Source organism: Artemia franciscana, chromosome 18 (genome assembly GCF_032884065.1).
Source record: "Artemia franciscana chromosome 18, ASM3288406v1, whole genome shotgun sequence".
NCBI lineage: Eukaryota > Metazoa > Arthropoda > Branchiopoda > Anostraca > Artemiidae > Artemia > Artemia franciscana.
Window position 1 is genome coordinate 4,533,028 of NC_088880.1, and position 18,547 is coordinate 4,551,574.

The window sequence follows — 18,547 nt, forward strand, 5'->3', positions numbered from 1 at the left end:
AAACGCATTTTTCCGCTTCGCCTGAGAGTGATGGCCCAATCGAGGTTCGAGGGTTTAACCGTGGTTACATTTTTCTTTAAGTTTTTTTTTAACTTGATCGAACGCTGATTCGCTGAGGCTTTGAGAATTTGAAAGTTTTTTTATTTTCCTCTAAAATAAGTTTTTTTTCCAATTTTATTATAATTTCGATTGACCAGACTCAGATTTTTCCACTTTGTCATAGAGCACTGACGCGTCAATGACGTGAGAGTTTGAACTTGCTTTCATCTTCTTTAATATAGGGCTTTTATGGTTTCATTATGCTTTCAGATTGATGAAACTCAGATGTTCCTCTTTTGCCTTAGGGCACTGAATCGTCTAGTGTATGATCCCTTTCAACGCCCCACTCTTTACGCTAAAGTATTTTACTGTTTAATAAAGTAGAATTGAGAGAAAGAGTCAAACTTTAGCGTAAAGAGCGGGGCATTGAGAAGGGAACAGCCCCTTTCATACACGAAGTAATTTCTGTTCATTTTAAGTTTTAATCTCGCTCCCTACTTTCAGTTAAAAAAACTAGTTTTTTTAATTTGATATGAGTTAAGGGGCTGGGGATATAAATGTAATAGTGTTTTGACTAAGAACTAAAAGTATTTCCAAACTTTCTTTCGATTATTCCTTTTAAGTTTGTGTTAGAGCAAGACTTAGAACTTATTTTTTTTTAAGAGCTCGTTTCCAATGGCACTGTATTGGGACAGATCTCACAAAAGGAGTTGTGGGGTGCAGCTTTTTGGAATATTATTATTTTTCGGAATCATCGATCTCAGATTCCATGATTTCTTTTTTTAATACAATGCTTTTTTGGATTTTTATCATTGTTGAGGTCATAAGCCCAAGCTGTTCTATTCCATGGAGCTCCTTCCTCCACGGGGCTCTTGACATGAATGTTTGAGACCCCTTCCTTTATAGCTTGACCTTTTTGCTTTACATTTTGTAAGTCCAACTTTTAGTATTTTATCTTCTGTTTGCTGCTCTTTTTACTTTTGTTATGTCTTGTTTTGAAAATTGTATGTTCATTATTGAGTATACGCACAATTTAAAGCTTTGGTTATTTTTTAAGGAAAAGTGTCTTCACTCTTCTTTTTTGTCCTTTTGAAATTTTACGACAACTGACTTTAGTTTCAAACTTACTTCCTACACCGAGCTGTATCTATCAAAAGCTTCCGTAATATCAATGTCCATAAATTTGTTTCTTTTACACCTCTTTAACTTTGTTTAATTTTTACATTTATTGCTTTTTTTGGCTTTTTATTAGTCTTCAACATTCTTAGTCTTCAACATTATTATTTCTTTATTGTTTTATACATTCTATGAATATTCCTTATCAAACAATAAATTAATCATAACAATTCAATGCAAAAGCAGAAATTTAATGAAGCAAAATAATATACAATATCAAATATCATTGATCTCATTTAACGGTTTTGGAAGTTTAAAATCCCTTCCATAGCATAACTCCTTATGTTCCCTCTTCATAGGACAGTTTCTCTTTTCTTAATTCGTATTCAACACAATACTCATTGTTACATCTTGGTTTATACACATTATTAAATGAAGTTTCTTCCACAAATTCATTGTACGTTTCATCACTGCTTTTATTGCATTCACTGACTGTATCTCATGATTCACCATCATTAGCATTATTGATATTCGCAGACGCTTTTGCATTCATAAATTGATCTTTATATTCATTAGAAATCTTATCCATTAACATCCTTTTTATTTTACTCGCTATTTTAACGTCTATCGTTACATTTTATTTACATCGGTAACAATTCAAGAATATTGATAACACAAGGTTTTTAATTCCTACAGCACTGCGTCTTCTTCTTTTTGCTTTAATTTTAATGCTAACACCCCAAATTTTTTTAAACAAGATATATCAATCGTTAACGTATTATCACCAGCACTAGCACGAAGTTTCCCTCGTCGTCAATATTAGTTTTAGACTTGCATTAACTTTGGACACTAACCTCACTGGAATGTCACTCTGACATATCCACCATTCTGGCTGTGAAATTTTTGAAAACTCCCCAGAAATTTTATTGTCTTATCTTCATAAAAAAACACGACAACATTTCCATTAACCTTTCCATTACTGCTTATTTCATATTTTCATCAATGTTAGCATTCAGTGTTATTATAACTTTATCATGTACACATACTTTCTTGAAGTATATTACCCTGTAAAACGTGAGTTCATGCACCTTACTAAATTAAAACTAAAAAAGAGGAAAAATAAAGTGGTAACTCTCTATCGGTCACTTTCCTGACCTCTCCTCCACCCCGAATAATATAAAAATCAGAAATTGTTAATATCATTTAGGTTAAAATCTACTTTTGTAAACTCAAGTTCATCATAAATTTTTGGTAAGCTATCTACAACGGAGACTAAGCATACAATAAATGATGGCTCTTCAAGAATCATTTTGTCTTAGAAACTGACTGACAAGATTTCTATCAAAGCAGGAGAATCTCCAGATGAGAAAATATAAGGGTTGCTAGATGACTCTATTAATCCATTCAAGCCTATATAAAAGACCAATAGGAATAATTAATCTACAGTGGATATAATTCTCTTTTTGTCAAGCCAATAATATTCAAAAGTGGAGAAAAACCATACAAATGCAACTTATACATTAGACAATCGAGAATTAATGCCGGAGAAAAGACTTATACCTTCAGGACCTGCATGAAATAATTTCCACAAAGTTTAATCTATCTACTCATTTAAGAATTTCTAGCGGCGAAATACCAATCAAACAAGAAATTCGCAGCAATAATTTTTCTCAAAGTTCGAGCTTACATATTCATTTGAGAGTTCACACAGAAAGAAAACCGTACACCTCCAGGATATGTACGAAACCATTTTCACATCTTTCCAGTTTACAGAAGCTCATGAATCATCCTACAAGAGAAAAACCGTCTACCTGAGTGAAATGTGTGCAATCTTTTGCTTGGTTGGATAGTTTTTCCAAGGAAATGAAACGCCACACAGGAGGAAATCTGTATACCTGCGAGATATGGGCAGAACATTTTATAAACTTTTCTGGCCCATTGTAGACTACATAGTTTTCATAAGTTAGTTTTCATAAGTTAATTTTCATACGTTTCATAACTATTTAGTTTCACTACATAGTTTGTAGACTATATGTTTTCTACACCCATTGTAGACTACATACTCTAGAAAAGCTGTATGCATGTAAAATGGGTACAAAATCTTTTTATCTCCATTACACATTTTCAAAACATATTCAGATTCATATATTCCTATATAACCAACATGGTGAATGAGCGAGAATGGATTTCAGAAAATATCCTCAATGGAACTCTGCAAAAGTGAATGTTCATTTTGTACCATAGTCTTACACGAGATATGTCTTACGTCTTAACCTAGATTAAATAAAAAAAGTGTTTTTAACTGAAACTAAGGAGTGACATTAAAACTTAAAACCAACAGAAATTACTCCGTGTATGAAAGGGGCTGTTCCCTCCTCAAAACCCCACTCTTTGCGCTAAAGTTTGACTCTTTCTCTCAAATCTACTTTTTAAAACAGTAAAAAACTTTAACGCAAAGAGTAGGGCGTTGAGGAAGGAACAGCCCCTTTCGTATACGGAGTAATTTCTGTTCGTTTTAAGTTTTAATGTCGCTCCTTACTTTCAGTTAAAAACACTTGTTTTTTATTTAATTTCTGTACATTTTTGAATTAATGCATGTTTTTTTTTTGGCTAAATAGCTTTTTCCTAATTTTGATCGGACGAATTTGAGAAAAAAGAGTGGGTGGGAGGCTTAATTGCCCTTCAATCTTTTGGCTACTTAAAAAGGCAACTAGAAATTTTTACTTCTTACGAATGTTATTATTAATAAAAAATTTACGTAACTTCCGAATTAACTTTCGTAACGAACTTCTATATTCGTATATTTTTATTACGTATATGAGGGGTTTGCCCCCTCTTTAATACCTTGCTCTTTACACTAAAGCTTAAATTTTGTCCCAATTCTTTAAGAATTACCCCTGAATCACAAAGGCCGTAGAAAAAATAGTTTAAATTACTAAAAATACTTTAGCGTAAAGATCAGGTATTTAGGAGGAGATGAACCCCTTATATGCGTAATAATTTCCGTTCGTTTTGTTTTAATGCTGCTCCTTACTTTCAGTTGAAAAAACTTTTTCATATTTATCTTTCCATTGTTTTTTGTTTTAAATAATATTAGAAAATCCTGCGCCCCCTTCATGGAAATTGTCTTCTCCCGTGACAAATTCCTCCATGGAAAGATCCTCCCATGTAACTCCCTCCCCTCGACCCCCTCCATATATAAGAAACAATTCCCCTGAAAACGTCTGTAAAGTTCCCAATAACCATTACTATATGTAAATACTGGTCAAAGTTTGTAACTTGCAGCCCCTCCCCCGGGGACTGTGAGGGAGAAACGTGTCCCCAAAGACATAGTTATTAGGTTTCTTGACCATGTTGAACAAAATGGCTGTCTCAGAATTTTGACCCGTTGACTTTGGAGAAAAATGAGCGTGGAAGGGGGTCTAGGTGTCCTCTAATATTTTTGATCATTTAAAAAGGACACTTAGAATTTTCAATTTCCGGTAGAATGAGCCCTCCAGCAGCAATCAATGACCACTGGGTCGATACGATCACCCCCGGGGAAAAGAAAGGAAAAAAACAAAACAAAAAAAAAAAACAAACAAATAAAAACGCACCCGTGATCGGTGTTCTGGCAAAAAATATCAAATTCCACATTTTGGTAGATAAGAGCTTAAAAATTCTACAATAGGGTTTTCTGATACGCTGAATGCCACGGTGTAATTTTTGTTAAGATTCTATGACTTTTAGGGGGCGTTTCCCCCTATTGTCCAAAATAAAGCAAATTTTCTCAGGTTCCTAACTTTTGATTAGTAGGATTAAATTTGATGAAACTTATATATTTTAAATCAGCATAAAAATATAATTCTTTTAATGTATCTACTAGTATCAAAATTCCATTTTTTAAAGGTTCATTTACTATTGAGCCGGATCGCTCCTTACTACAGTTTCTTTACTACGAACTGTTTGATAACTAAACTTCTTACTTAAAGTATGAGAAAGGTAAACAAAGATTCTTGCCTGAGATACTTTGCGTTACAATTAATGCTATGTTGAATACAAACTACAAGGACAGAAAAAAGGTCTTAGGAAACAAAACAGAAAAAACAGGTCTTAGGACAGAAAAAGGAATCATTCTATGGAAGGTATTTTAAACATCCAAGAATTGTTCAATGATATCAATAATTTGTAATATTGTATATGATGTAGTTTCAATAAATTTGTTCGTTTGCATTGAATTGTTAAAACTTTTATTGTAGGACTAGGACTAATAGTGAAGTATATAAAAATATAAGTGGAGTGCATTAAAAAAATATTCAGAATGTGTTCAGAACCCTCCTATGTTCTAATGCGATATTTATGTATATCCCCTAAGCTTCATTGCAATTTGTCCGTATACCCCTACAACTACTACTTCAAGGTTGAAAAAATGGGGTTGTAAGGAATATTAAGAAAAGAGCTTAATCTGAAATCATATACTAAGACTTTTATAAAATATTGCTTGGTGATGGGGATCAACCTCTTGATAATAGTAAAATAATAAAATTAATTAAAAAGATAATAGTATGGAAAAACCTCATATTAAAGAAAATGAAAGAACGGCCAAACTCTCAATACGGGTCAGCTATCTAAGAGGAAGTGGCAAAACCAGTTTGATCCAAAAAATAATAAAATCGGGAAAGAAAACATATCAAAGAAAAATGAAAAAACGGCCATACTCTCGAAGCCTAGAGGGTCAGTGCTCTAATACATAGTGGCAAAATCTGAACTTGATCAATCCCAAAAATAATAAATTGGAAAAAGCCTTATATTAAAGGAAAGTAAAATCAGGGTCAAACTCCATAGCCCTAAACGGGTTAGCACTCTAAGACGAAGTGGCAAAATCTGAGTTTGATCAATCCAAAAAATATTAAATTAGGAAAATATTTATATTTAAAAAAAATGAAATCACGATCAAACTCTCAAACCCTAAATGGATCAGAGCCCTAAAGCAAAGTAGCAAATTCTGTGTTTGATCAATCCAAAAATGATGAAATCGGAAAAATTTCTTATCTTATAAAAACTGAAAAAAACACACAAAATTCTTCATTACGAAATATCATTTACGTTTCAGATATATAGAGGGGGATGTATTTTTTAAAATTTCAGCCCTTATCACATTTTGAACAGTAATTATGAGCCTGAATTTTTTTTAATTTCTGAAAAAAGGGAGGGCACCCCTATGAAAGTCAAGGAATCTAAATCAAAATCGTAAAAAAACGGATTTTTTATTACAAATAGAACAAAGGATTGAATAAAGTAAAACAGTTCAAAATAGGGATGAAACCTTTTTATTGACAGTGAACAGATACAAAGTTTAACTGGATATTTCGAACACATGTACAGTGTTCATCATCAGCAGTTTTATTGCTGATGATGAACACTGTATATATGCTCGAAATATCGAGCTAAATTTTGTATCTGTTCACTGTGAATAAAAAAGTTTCATCCCTATTTTGAACTGTTTTACTTTCGTCATGGAAAGGCAGTGTGATACATAGATAGATGGATGTGATACAGATAGATGTGATACATAGATACATAGATATCACACGTCCTGATGTAATCCTTAATATAGGATACTTAAATACAAAACTTGCAGCTTATGGTTCATGTTTTCCTCAAGCCTTAGGAAGTCATGGCATAGGAAAATTTCATCAAAACAAACTCACTCATAGATTAGCCTCTACGAGTGGTTTCTTCATTGGTGGTAGCCGTTTAACAGGTAAAGATATTTACAAATGCTTCAGGAGAGGACCGCTGTCTTATGAAACGGAAATGGAGATCTAATCTTGAAGATCCTAATTCAAATTCCTGGGAAGCATAATTAACACCTCTTGCTCATTTGAGAAAGAAGCAGCATCCAGTATAAGCCAAGCAAGTGAAGCTTTGAATAGAATGAAGGGAATTTGGCGATCAAACATCTTCTCACTCCGTACTGGGCTTAGACTCCTCAATAATAGTGTTTTGTCGATTCTGAAGTGGGCAGCTAATTAATGGCATGCAGAGCAGGAGTGGTGGAACCTCGCCTTTTGAGAATACTTGCCTCTGAAAAATCCTGAAGATGCGTCCTGCAGATTGAGTCTCAAATATAGGGGAAGTACGTCCTAATGGTTATTGTTACGCCTATATATTAAAAAGAAAACTTTTTTCCATTCGAAGTACCACCAAAGAAACACAGATAATGTCTTTCTTATTTAAATTTGCGTTTATAAAACAAATAAGATTTAATTTTGATTTTCATTTCTTTTTTTTAAAAGCATTATAACTTATCTCTACAAGGAATTGTAAACGAAGAGCATTTTTGAAATATCGGTTAAAAATTTTGGATTTGGCTCAGCTCATTTCATACGGATAGCCCATTTCAGAGTAAAAAGTAGGATGGTTTGAATAAGAAGTTCTCGAATTTTTTATGGATTCAAGTTGTTTGTATTTATTTTTGGAGGAGGGGAGGAGAGATACCCGAGTTTTGCCTCTGCGCACGTCCTTGTTTCAAATTATTTTTAATATTATTTATCTACAAATACATCTAGTATATATTCTAGCACAGTCAAAACCAAAAAAAAAGAGTCTTGAATCAACAACTTGTCACTCCTCTGCATAAACATTACTATTTTATAACTAGTTATGGAATTTCACTCACCTTATAAACATATGGATTAAGCTTAGGGTCAGTCAATTTGTCAAAAGCTGTGTAGAGACTATTAAGCATGCGCACTATTGTTAGCGCACTGTGATTGGCGCAAATAGTGGAAAAGCCAACAATGCCACTAAAAAGAAGCGTAACGCAGTCGTATTTTCTAGCAGCTACGGATTTTCCTTGTCTCAACTCGTTGGCCACTGACGGGGGAAGAACAGAGTAAAGTAACCTTTAATAAAAACAGAAAAATTTAAGATCTAATAAATGGAGGGTATCATTTTTGTCTTTGAAATTTTCTTAAGGAAAACCTCTAGTAAAAAAAATGATCTTACTTCATACTATGCAGACATTTGTGTTGTATGGAATTTTTGGTCACTAAGTTTTATCCCATCATTTTAAATTTTGTTTTTTTCACCTTTAAATTTGGTTTCATTTTCTATATCATGGTACATTTTATGCGTGTGTTAGTATTTGAAATATCATTCATTGTAATATTCAGAATACATAACTAATAAGTAAATCTGACGAAAGTAAAACAGTTCAAAATAGGGATGAAACCTTTTTATTGACAGTGAATAGATATAAAATTATTTAACTGGATATTTCGAACACATATACAGTGTTTATCATCAGCATATATAATTATATATTATAATTTTATATCTATTCACTGTCAATAAAAGGGTTTTATCCCTATTTTGAACTGTTTTACTTTCGTCATGGAAAGGCAATGTGGTCTTCGAAGTTATCTAAAGAAGTAAATCTAATTGAAAAAAGTCCACTCTCCCCTTATGAAGCTTCATCTTCTCTCCCTTTTGAAGATATGTTTCCTAAACCACAGCTTGAGGATGTCCAGGTTGCAACTATGCTCCGTGATGTCTGGGGAGGTGATATAGACGTCCTATGCGCCATTGCATTTCGGTTGGCTTACCCCAACCACGCATTGTATTCGCAGCAGAAGGCAGTGAATCAAGAGATCGGTACCTGTTCAACGCAGACTATTCAGCATGCAAAAAAGTTACGTAAACTATGCGCCATTCCTCGCTCTGAAGGATCTAAGGTCTCTGTTTATTTTGTTCGTATAGCCTAACTGAATATATATAACATATATATATATATATATATATATATATATATATATATATATATATATATATATATATATATATATATATTACTATAAAATAAGTAAATATCTTTTTTTAGGTCCGAGAGTATTTGAAACACATATTTACGAATAGATGGTGCTCAACACTGTAAATATTAAAATTTGGCACACGGGAAAAAATAACGTTAGAGATTATCCTATCTTGGTACAGTAAGTTTTATATCAGCTTGGTAATACTGGACTCAGAATTCAAACCCATCTCTTGCAACTCACTGCAAGGCCGACGCAACGACCATACTAGCCTAGAAGCGTCGTAAGATAATACAGTACATACACATTAACATTGTAGAATCATATTATTTCAGTTTCAGCGGAAATGCATTGGAGAAATTTTAAGTTTTAATGTCGGCCCTTACTTTTGGTTAAAAACAATACTTGTTTTTTTATTGAATATCTTCAAAGAATAGTTCCCAGCGCATAAACAGCAATAAATCAGAATTTACTCCCAGCTTTTTTTAATGCTACAAGGATTGTAGTTGCTAACAACTACACTTTTTGTAACAGAACTGCCCATGTGTGCAAATATGAGATATAGAGGCAGAAGTTCAACCTTGTAAGAAAAGTACGCAGTAATTGACTTTAGAGCGGTCCAAAATTTCAAATAAAAAAATTGAAAAAAATTGGGTAAATACTGCGGCACATATTTGCAGCACAAATTGAAAAAAAAAGAACACATATAACGAGAAACCACAGGAAAAATCATGGAAATCTTGATATTTCAAAAGAAGGACGGACATTAATACACCCTCATTCTGTGCTCAATGCTCCCACAGTGCTCCCTCGGTGCTCCCTCAGTACTCCCTCAGTGCTCCCACTTTCTGTGCATGATTGCTTATAACAATCAGCAGTGAAGGAAACACTCTCTTCATATGCGAAAAATGATTATTGTCTACAATAGAAATATAAGGGAATAAATTCATTCTGTTGATTAGTAGGACGTATGAACCCAAGAAAGGAAATAATAAATGAAAAGAAAATCAAATAGGTTAAGTAATAGGAAGGCCATTCTCGCACAAATGAATGTTAAATTTCAAATGAGGATGCAATTCTCACTATAGAGTTAAGTTTGAACTTTACCCTCCATCCCCCTCTAATTTGCAAAAATATAGCCTGAATTGGTATTTAGTGGTGGAGTGAAGTGAATTTGCACCAAAAGCTATTATTATTTTCGGAAAGAGCATAAAAAAATGTATCGGGTGGTATGTTCACTTTACTCCTATGTCAATAATATGAACTGCTCAATATTTACCCTTTTTTATTGTAATTTTTAATTGGCTCCAAATTTTTTGGCCCTGGAGTTATTTTTGAAAGTGTCATTTACTTAACTCAATATCTTTCCAAAATAGCAAAAAGTGTCTAAACTACAACTTTAGGCTACCCCATATTTCCCTAATGCAACCTTTCATGTCATTTTAATTGGATTGTTCCCATCCAAAGCGAATTCTTGGACCCTTGGTTGGTAAGATAAGATTTTAATTCCTGAAAAAATTGGCTATCACAAGCAGAGATTGGTTATTCGCGCTATAAAATGTTGCACAGGCCTAAAGTCTTTGCAGAATTTTATCAGTTTGAGAGCAGACTTTGAAAGCAGACTCTTTATTTTGGTCGTTGCTACCCCATCACCTTACTGAATGCTGCATACTCACTTTTCCATTTCCAAGAAGAATGGTTGTGCCTAACATTTTTACTTCCTTCTATAAAATTTAATGTTGAATGTACGATGTTTTCACTTGTTATTTGTATTTTGATCTACTTCTTTGTAAGTTCTTAGCTTGGTATTACGGGACCCAGAGATCGAATCACGCTGCAGGAATGCACTGCAGGGCCGACGCAGGGACCATAGTAGTCAAGTAGCGTCGTTAATTCTTAAACAAAAATAAAAATAACTTCTTTTCAAGTGGTTGAAAATACCACAACCACGCCCGGGGACGGCCCAGGCAGAGATAATAGCGATCACATTAGTTAGCTGCTCTATCTTTTGGACCTAAAAAATTTAATTTGAATTCTTTATTTTGCTTAATACTTTTTCTATCATCATTTCATAGAAAAGTGTACAAATAGCAATATTTTCATTTTTTTTAATGAAATTTTTTCACTAAAAACCTGTTTTTAAGTCATTTTCTTTCATTTCAATGAAGTGCCTCGTTTCATAACAATTTATTTATCAGTCCTGGTTGAAATTCACTGAGGGAAGGATGCTGGGACTGTTTTGAAAAACTGCTCATTTCAGTTTTATTGATTTTATCTTCTTGTAAGTTGTTTTTTCTTATTTGTATTGCGGATGACGGCCCTTGGACATAGGGCCGAAATATTCATTCTAATTTGTTTCCCACTGTCTTAAGAAATTCCCTATTGTTCTTCTTGTTTTTGGTGTTTGAAAGTGTGGTTCAACCCTACTTTTTAGGGCTATAACGGGAGAAAGGTTGAGATGGCTAGGACACGCTCTGTGAATGAAGGATGACAGATTTCCCAAGATTGTCCGTTTCGGCTAATCGTCTAAGGCTAAGCGGAAAGCAGGTCGTCTGTGGTTAACGGGAGAAAGGTTGAGATGGCTAGGACACGCTCTGTGAATGAAGGATGACAGATTACCCAAGATTGTCCTTTTCGGCTAATCGTCTAAGGCTAAGCGGAAAGCAGGTCGTCTGTGGTTGGAGTGGAAGAATGTCATAAAGAAAGATTTAAGGGAAATGGGAACATTCTGGGAGGGTGGGATGAGGGAGACTTTGAATAGACTGAAATAGAGAAGGAGCCTGCGTAGCTGTGTTGGCCTTGGGAGCTTGAAGCTGTGGTCAGCTCTTACCAGGGTTACCAAATTGTAATATTTTCATATGAAATGCATTCTATTTTTCATTGCACTCTTTCACACCAAGGTCTAGATTTGCACTTTTTTTGCCCATTATTTGCTATTTGTACTGTTTTTTGAATGTATTTCCAACCCAGACGAAGTTAGGGCTTGTTTTATTGATACATTTTACAATAATAAAAAAAGGCTAATCCCCCGCCAATATAAAACCAGATAATTTGCGTGACCTAAGAATTCTATCTAATCACCGCAGATATCCGTCCATTACTATAACTAAAGCAGATCAAAGCAATTCTTTGGTTGTCATGGATACGAAAGATTACGACACAAAAATTTATGCACATCTAAATGACAAAACTACATATAAAACTATAACCCACGATCATACTGATCAGTTTGCTAACAAAATCATAAAAAGAATTAAAAGATCTAAAAAAAAATGGTGAAATTACTCCACAATTATATAATAAATTTTTTCCCCGAGGCAGCTTTTGTCCAAAATTTTGTTGTCAACCAAAATTACATAAGCAAGGCATTCCTTTAAGGCCAATTGTAGCTTGTACGAAAGCCCCCGCCTCCAACATTGGAAAATGGTTATGTACAGCCTTCAAACCTTTGCTTTTTTCTCAAAAATCTTATATATGTAATTCGGTCGATTTAGTTGAAAAACTCAAAAACGTAAATATTTCAGAAAATACAATTATTAGTAGCTTTGACGTTGTGTCTATGTATACAAATATTAATGTAGCAGAATCCGAGAAATTATTAGAAAATAAAATAAATGAAAATTATGACTTAATAGAAGTTTCAGCAACAGGATTAGATTGCTAAGTTTTCATGACCTTGGTTAAACTTTGTAACAAGTATTCAATGTATATCCAATTCCGTAATTCTTTCTACCAACAAATAAATGGCTTACCCATGAGTGCGCTTCTTTCCGGGTTACTGGCGAATATTTATGTAGAGCATATTGAAAGTTGGGCATTAAATTCATGTTTTTTGAAACATATTTTTTGGGGACGTTACATGGATGACGTAATTTCACTTTGGAACTATGTGGAAAATGAACTTAGGGATTTTTGGATCACCTTAATACATACGATAGGAATTTAAAGTTTACCTTAGAAATTGAAATTACAAATAAAATCTTATTCCTAGATGTTCTAATTATTCGTAACTTAGGTGAACTCAATTTTACTATTTACAGAAAACCAACACAAAAAAATAGATATTTACATTTTGAATCAACCCCCCCCCCCACAAGTTGAAAGAGGTGTCGTAATGTCCCTTGTAGATCGTGCCCTGAACATTTGTTCTGATTCCTACATCACAACGTAACTAGACCTTATCAGGGACATACTTTTTGGAAATGGGTATCCTCTTTTATTTATTAATAATACAATTAACCATAGAGTGAAAAGACACTCCCATAAAATCAACGATAATTTACCATGTGAAAATCTCGACAAGCCCAAAACATAATTTACTCCCATATATCCCAAAAACCACTAGAAATCTTAAAAAAGTATGCACACAAAATAATCTGTGTGTTGTATTTACCAACAATTTGAAAATCATAAATCTCCGAAATTCTGGTAAAGATACGACTCCAGTTACTCGCCAAAGAGGTGTCTTATCAAATACCATGCGACTGTGGCAAATTATATTTAGGGAGAACCCACCAGAATTTCGAGAAATGCCTACAACAACATAAAGATGATATCACCAAAGCTCTGAGTTCTAATATTACTTCTGTTTCTTTTGATTTTGCTTTAAGCAGCCGTGTTTTCGAAAATCCTAGCCAAAAATACTTTTTGAAGAATCCGCCATTATTAGCAATGATCTAGGCATTAAGCAAGTAGTTCGAGAAGCAATTGAAATCAGACTTAAGATTAATAATAATATTTCCTTAAATAGGGATTTAGGAGAATATTCACTGAATGCTTTATACACAAATTTAATTAAAAATCACCTTACGAAATATTATAAAAAACTAATAGATATTAACACAGAACCTGTCACAAATAGACCTATAAGATTAGCAGCGAATAAAGCTAGGCTGGCATTAAAAACCTGTTTTTAAATCATTTTCTTTCATTTCAATGAATTGCCTCGTTTCATAACAATTTATTTATCAGTCCTGGTTGAAATTCGCTGAGATAAGGATGCTGGGACTGTTTTGAAAAACTGTTCATTTTAGTTTTATTGATTTTATCCTCTTGTAAGTTGTTTTTTCTTATTTGTATTGCTGAGGACGGCCCTTGGACATAGGGCCGAAATATTCATTCTAATTTGTTTCCCACTGTCTTAAAAAATTCCCTATTGTTCTTCTTGTTTTTGGTGTTTGTGATGGAAAGGCAGTGTGGTCTTCGTCGTTAACCACACTTTCAGTACAGCCTACTGTTTGAAATACGGTCAGTCAGCTGGGTATATACAATTAAAAAAACCCATCTAATTAGAGGTCCTTATAGAAAAACAATTCTTTGTCTTTACTATAGTGTACCTCAAAACGGGATATTTTCCAGTTATTTTCTAAGTAAAAAAAGGAAGAATACTAATAGTTTTTTGCGGTTTTAACTTACCTATCTGTTCTCTGTTTTTCCAATTTCAGTTCGTGATGCTTTTGCTGCAACTGGTCGGTAAGAACTTCCAAATCTTTAGTTAGCTTATATTCAGCAGCGAACTGTTCTGACAGCAATACAAGGTCACGGGTTGCGTCGTGAAGTGGTATGTCACTCAAATATAAACCATGTCTGAAAAACAATAAGTTAAAATTAATTCTCTTTAGGCTATGCTGGAGCTAACATCCCCTCTCCCAACTCCCTTGAGCTAGTGAATAAGGTCACAAAGCTGAAGTTTTCTAATTCCCTTGCGGTTAGGCATTTCTGGATTGTATCTCCTCCCCTAGATAATATTTCTTTTATTTTTAATTGTTAATATAATTTATTCTTTATTTTTTTACTTTAAAGCTCCGATTAGAAATAAATAAAACTATTTGGGCACTTGGAATTCTTAAAACAAAATTTAATATGAACACATATACATTCAAAGAAATTTATAAAAAAAAAGTTGCGGGGGGGGGGGGGGTAAGAAGGTGGTATGTCAAACGTAGATAATACGGCTTGATTTGTTGGTCCACCAAAGTTTCTTTTGTCATTTCAAGATAGAGAGATTGGAGTAGAGAGAAAAGTCTAACCTGTTTAAATCATCCAAATGCTTTACACTCGGTGATCCAAGAAAGAGGATGCTGTCTTGCTCTTGAACGTATATCATCTGCCCCTAGAACAAACGACAGGGTTAATATGTATTTAAGGATTTGTTAGACCAGCCGAACCTTTCAGAACTAATTTACATAATACGAGATCAATAGATCCAATGATCTATTTAACCAAGTCTGACTTTTATTTTTTTTATTATTCATCATAAAAGCCTCTTAATCTTATAGAATCTAATATCTTCACATACTCAGTAATAAATCTTTCTCGGTACTTTAATGTATTTTGGTCTAAAACCTACTTTAAAAATAGGACCCAGTTTCTACTTTAAAAGTTTCCTACTTTAAAAGTAGGACCCTGTTTCGGACCCAGACCCGTGTATATAAGTAAAAATAAAAGCTGCTGGGATATATTTTCTATGCAAAAAATTAACAATGGATAATTATCTCAAGTTATCAGTTATAGCATAAAATATTTTAAAGTTCTTTTGTGACTGGAGAAAGTGTAGAACCTTCTGCTTTTTCCTGTTTTTTGTTCTTTTTTTAAAAGCTTGCTTCTAATTTTGTTATTATTATTGCAATCAGACTTTGAAGATCAAAAGCATTTCAAATTACCAACTAATAAGTTCTAATATTCATGGACTAGAATACTGGTAAGAGCCATGCTTAGGCACTTCTCAGTACCGAAACATGTAGTGGCCAAACATAAAAAAATACAAAGTGTACAAGTATAAAAAATAGGTCTTTCTTAACTAAAAGTAAGGTACAGTATTAAAACTTTAGACGAACAGACATTATTCGAGGTCCTGCCCCTTTTTCATTCCTCACTATTTACGCTAAAGTACTATAGCTCTTTAAAAACACTTCGTATTTAAATTCAACAACCCTTGTGTTTGAGTTGTCCTTCTTAAGGAATTGTGACTAAAGTCAAGATCTAGCGTAAAAAGTTAGGACAGAGGAAGAGGCAGCAACTCTTAAATACATAACAATTTAATTCTGTATAGCTCCTTTTAACCCTTAATTTCTTTTAGGTTGTAATCTTCCTCCTTTCTTTTAATTAAAACATTGTTTTATTTATATTTTATTTCTGACTACTATTCAAGTCATATCAGAAAATCCATCCATATAAAATTCCCCTGGAAATATTCCTCCCCTCATAAGTTTTTCCTCTTTGAAAATCCCCCCCCCCCCGAAGAAAATGGACCTCCAAAATCTGTGTATAGTTCCCAATAACAAGTAGTATATATGTGAACAGGGGGCAGATTGTGCCACTTGCAGCCCTTCACCCAGGGAGGGGGCCGTCATGTCATCCCCAAAGAAATATTTTTTGACCTTTCAGCTATGCTGAATCAAATTATCTCAAGATTTTGTTTGAATGTTTTTGGAGAAAAGGAAGGCGTGAGAGAGGCTAATTAATCTCCAATATTTCTGGTCAGGGCCAACACTATAGCGTTGCCTATAGTAAAGGCCATAAGGCTTCAACATTTTATCATAATTTTTTATATTTTTTATAAGAAATCCCAGAGATATTTCACATGGAAGAAGTTGTCGCATAAACTTCGGAGGGAGGCTCATTGGATTGGAAATCTGAAGTTCTATTGCACTTTTTAAGTGATCGGATGGCAACTATCCCCCCAAGCACTCTTTTCCCAAAATTTATCCAATTAAAATTTTGAGAAAAGCACTCTAAAAGCCAGAAAACAAAACCTCCAGGTTGACACACACCCCCAGAGCCCAGGGGACAGTGTTGTAAATTACGTCTTGGTAGCATATAAGATTTTTATGGAAAGGGTCGTCGTACAAATTTGGAGGAGGCTCATTTGATTGGAAATTGAAATTCATAGTTCTCTCTTTAAAAGTAAAAACTGATCTGTGGGCAACCATCCACTACGCCCTCTTTCCCCCAAACGAATATCATCAAACTTTTGAAATAGGAATTTTATTCAAAATAGCCCAAAGATCATTTAACAATCCCCCAGGGTTGCCAGAGTCTTGACAGTCCCAGAGCCTAGGGACAATGATTGCAAGTTACACCCCTGGGCATATAAGGGTTTTTGGAAGGGCTAGTCTTATAAGCTTTGGAGGAGGCTCATTTAGTAGGAAATTGAAATTTCTAGCTAGCCCCTTTTTAAGAGATAAAGTTATTCGAGGGCAAATAGCCCCCCACAACCTCTTTTCTCATACGCACCCGATCAAAATTTTGAGGTAACCATTTTGGTAGAAATAGTCCAAAAATCATATAACAGTGCCTCCATGGCTGACATCACCCGCCAAAGTCCAGGGACAGGTGCTGTAATTTATTCCTTGGGGGCAAAAACGGTTTTATGGAAGGGGTGCTCGTATAAAAATTGTAGGAGGCTCATTTGGTTGTAAATTGAAAGTTCTGGCTCCTTTTTTAAGAGTCAAAAGTCATCGGGCAAGGATTATAAATTATTTTCTTGGGGTATATTTGAATTTAAATCAAGTTGCCGTCAAGCCATGGCTAAATGGAGATAAAAGCAAGACTGATAGTCTGAGTGAGAGGCAAATCTGGCATAAGCTCATTTTAGGATTGTATAAAAGTAATATCATTTCACTTGTTGATAGATAAGGCTATATCATCCATCCTTTCTTACATCTATCCTAGGGGAGAACTAAGATAGATAATTATAGATCTAAGGAATAAAAGATCGGATTTATTTTGGGTTGGATCATGACGGACAATGTCCACTGGACTTCTATGCAAAATGGGGGATTGAATTTGCTTGGACTCACAGGCGAACAAGTGACTCAAGCCTAACTAAGGCTGGTAGTGTAAATTTTCACACTAACAAGGGGGCTCACACTCACTTACACTCACGCTCAGAATCACTCAAGCTCTCACACGCAAGTGTTAATATTTTTCATATACCGTTTATTTTGATAGCCTAGATCCTTTACACTTTGTAAACTTTAACTTGCATTTGAATGCAAACATTCTAAAACTTTTATATACGCAAAAACTTTAGTTTTTAAGATTAATAACGTAAAATTCTTTCGACACCTCTCCCTGGGGTCGGAAAATAGTTGAAAGTTCCAAAGGATTTTAAGGGGATGTTGCAATAAATCCCAATACGGTAATTATAATTAATTAGAACTAATCAATTAAGAATCAGATATTCTAATTATTCAGCCTAAGACATTTTTAGAAAAGATTTTTGAAAAGTTTTAAAAAAGTAGAAAAGCACGAGTAAAGCAGAAGTAAATTCCTATAAAAGTTCAAATTAAAAGATGCTGCGTTCATCCGGTTTTTCAAAAAAGTGTAATGTAATATCTCGAGATCGGCTAAGGTTATTAAGTTGAAATTTGAGAATAAGGGTATGTTAACGGAAATGTCGAATAGTAATGGGAGGATTACAAGCACCTCCCCCCTTTTGGACCTTATAAATGCCCCCTTCCATAAGCAAAGATCAAAATTTTTATCCAGTAACTTTACCTCCAGGTTTTCAATGCCCCCCAGAACCCCTAGGGGGATAATTATAAATTAAGCACTTTACCATTTTTTAATTTCAGGAATTTTTCGTTAAGGAA

At 34.0% G+C, this 18,547-nt stretch overlaps 1 protein-coding gene across 1 annotated transcript in view; it reads right to left on the minus strand.

The window, feature by feature from the left end:
* Window positions 1-18,547, minus strand: part of LOC136038990 (guanylate cyclase soluble subunit beta-1-like) — an 84,026-nt gene that overhangs the window by 25,449 nt on the left and 40,030 nt on the right. The window contains exons 8-10 of the mRNA XM_065722509.1: window positions 14,981-15,063; window positions 14,367-14,537; window positions 7,817-8,042 (exon numbers count right to left, since the gene is read on the minus strand). Of these exons, the coding sequence (XP_065578581.1) occupies window positions 7,817-8,042; window positions 14,367-14,537; window positions 14,981-15,063 (480 nt within the window). The remainder of the gene's footprint in view (window positions 1-7,816; window positions 8,043-14,366; window positions 14,538-14,980; window positions 15,064-18,547) is intronic.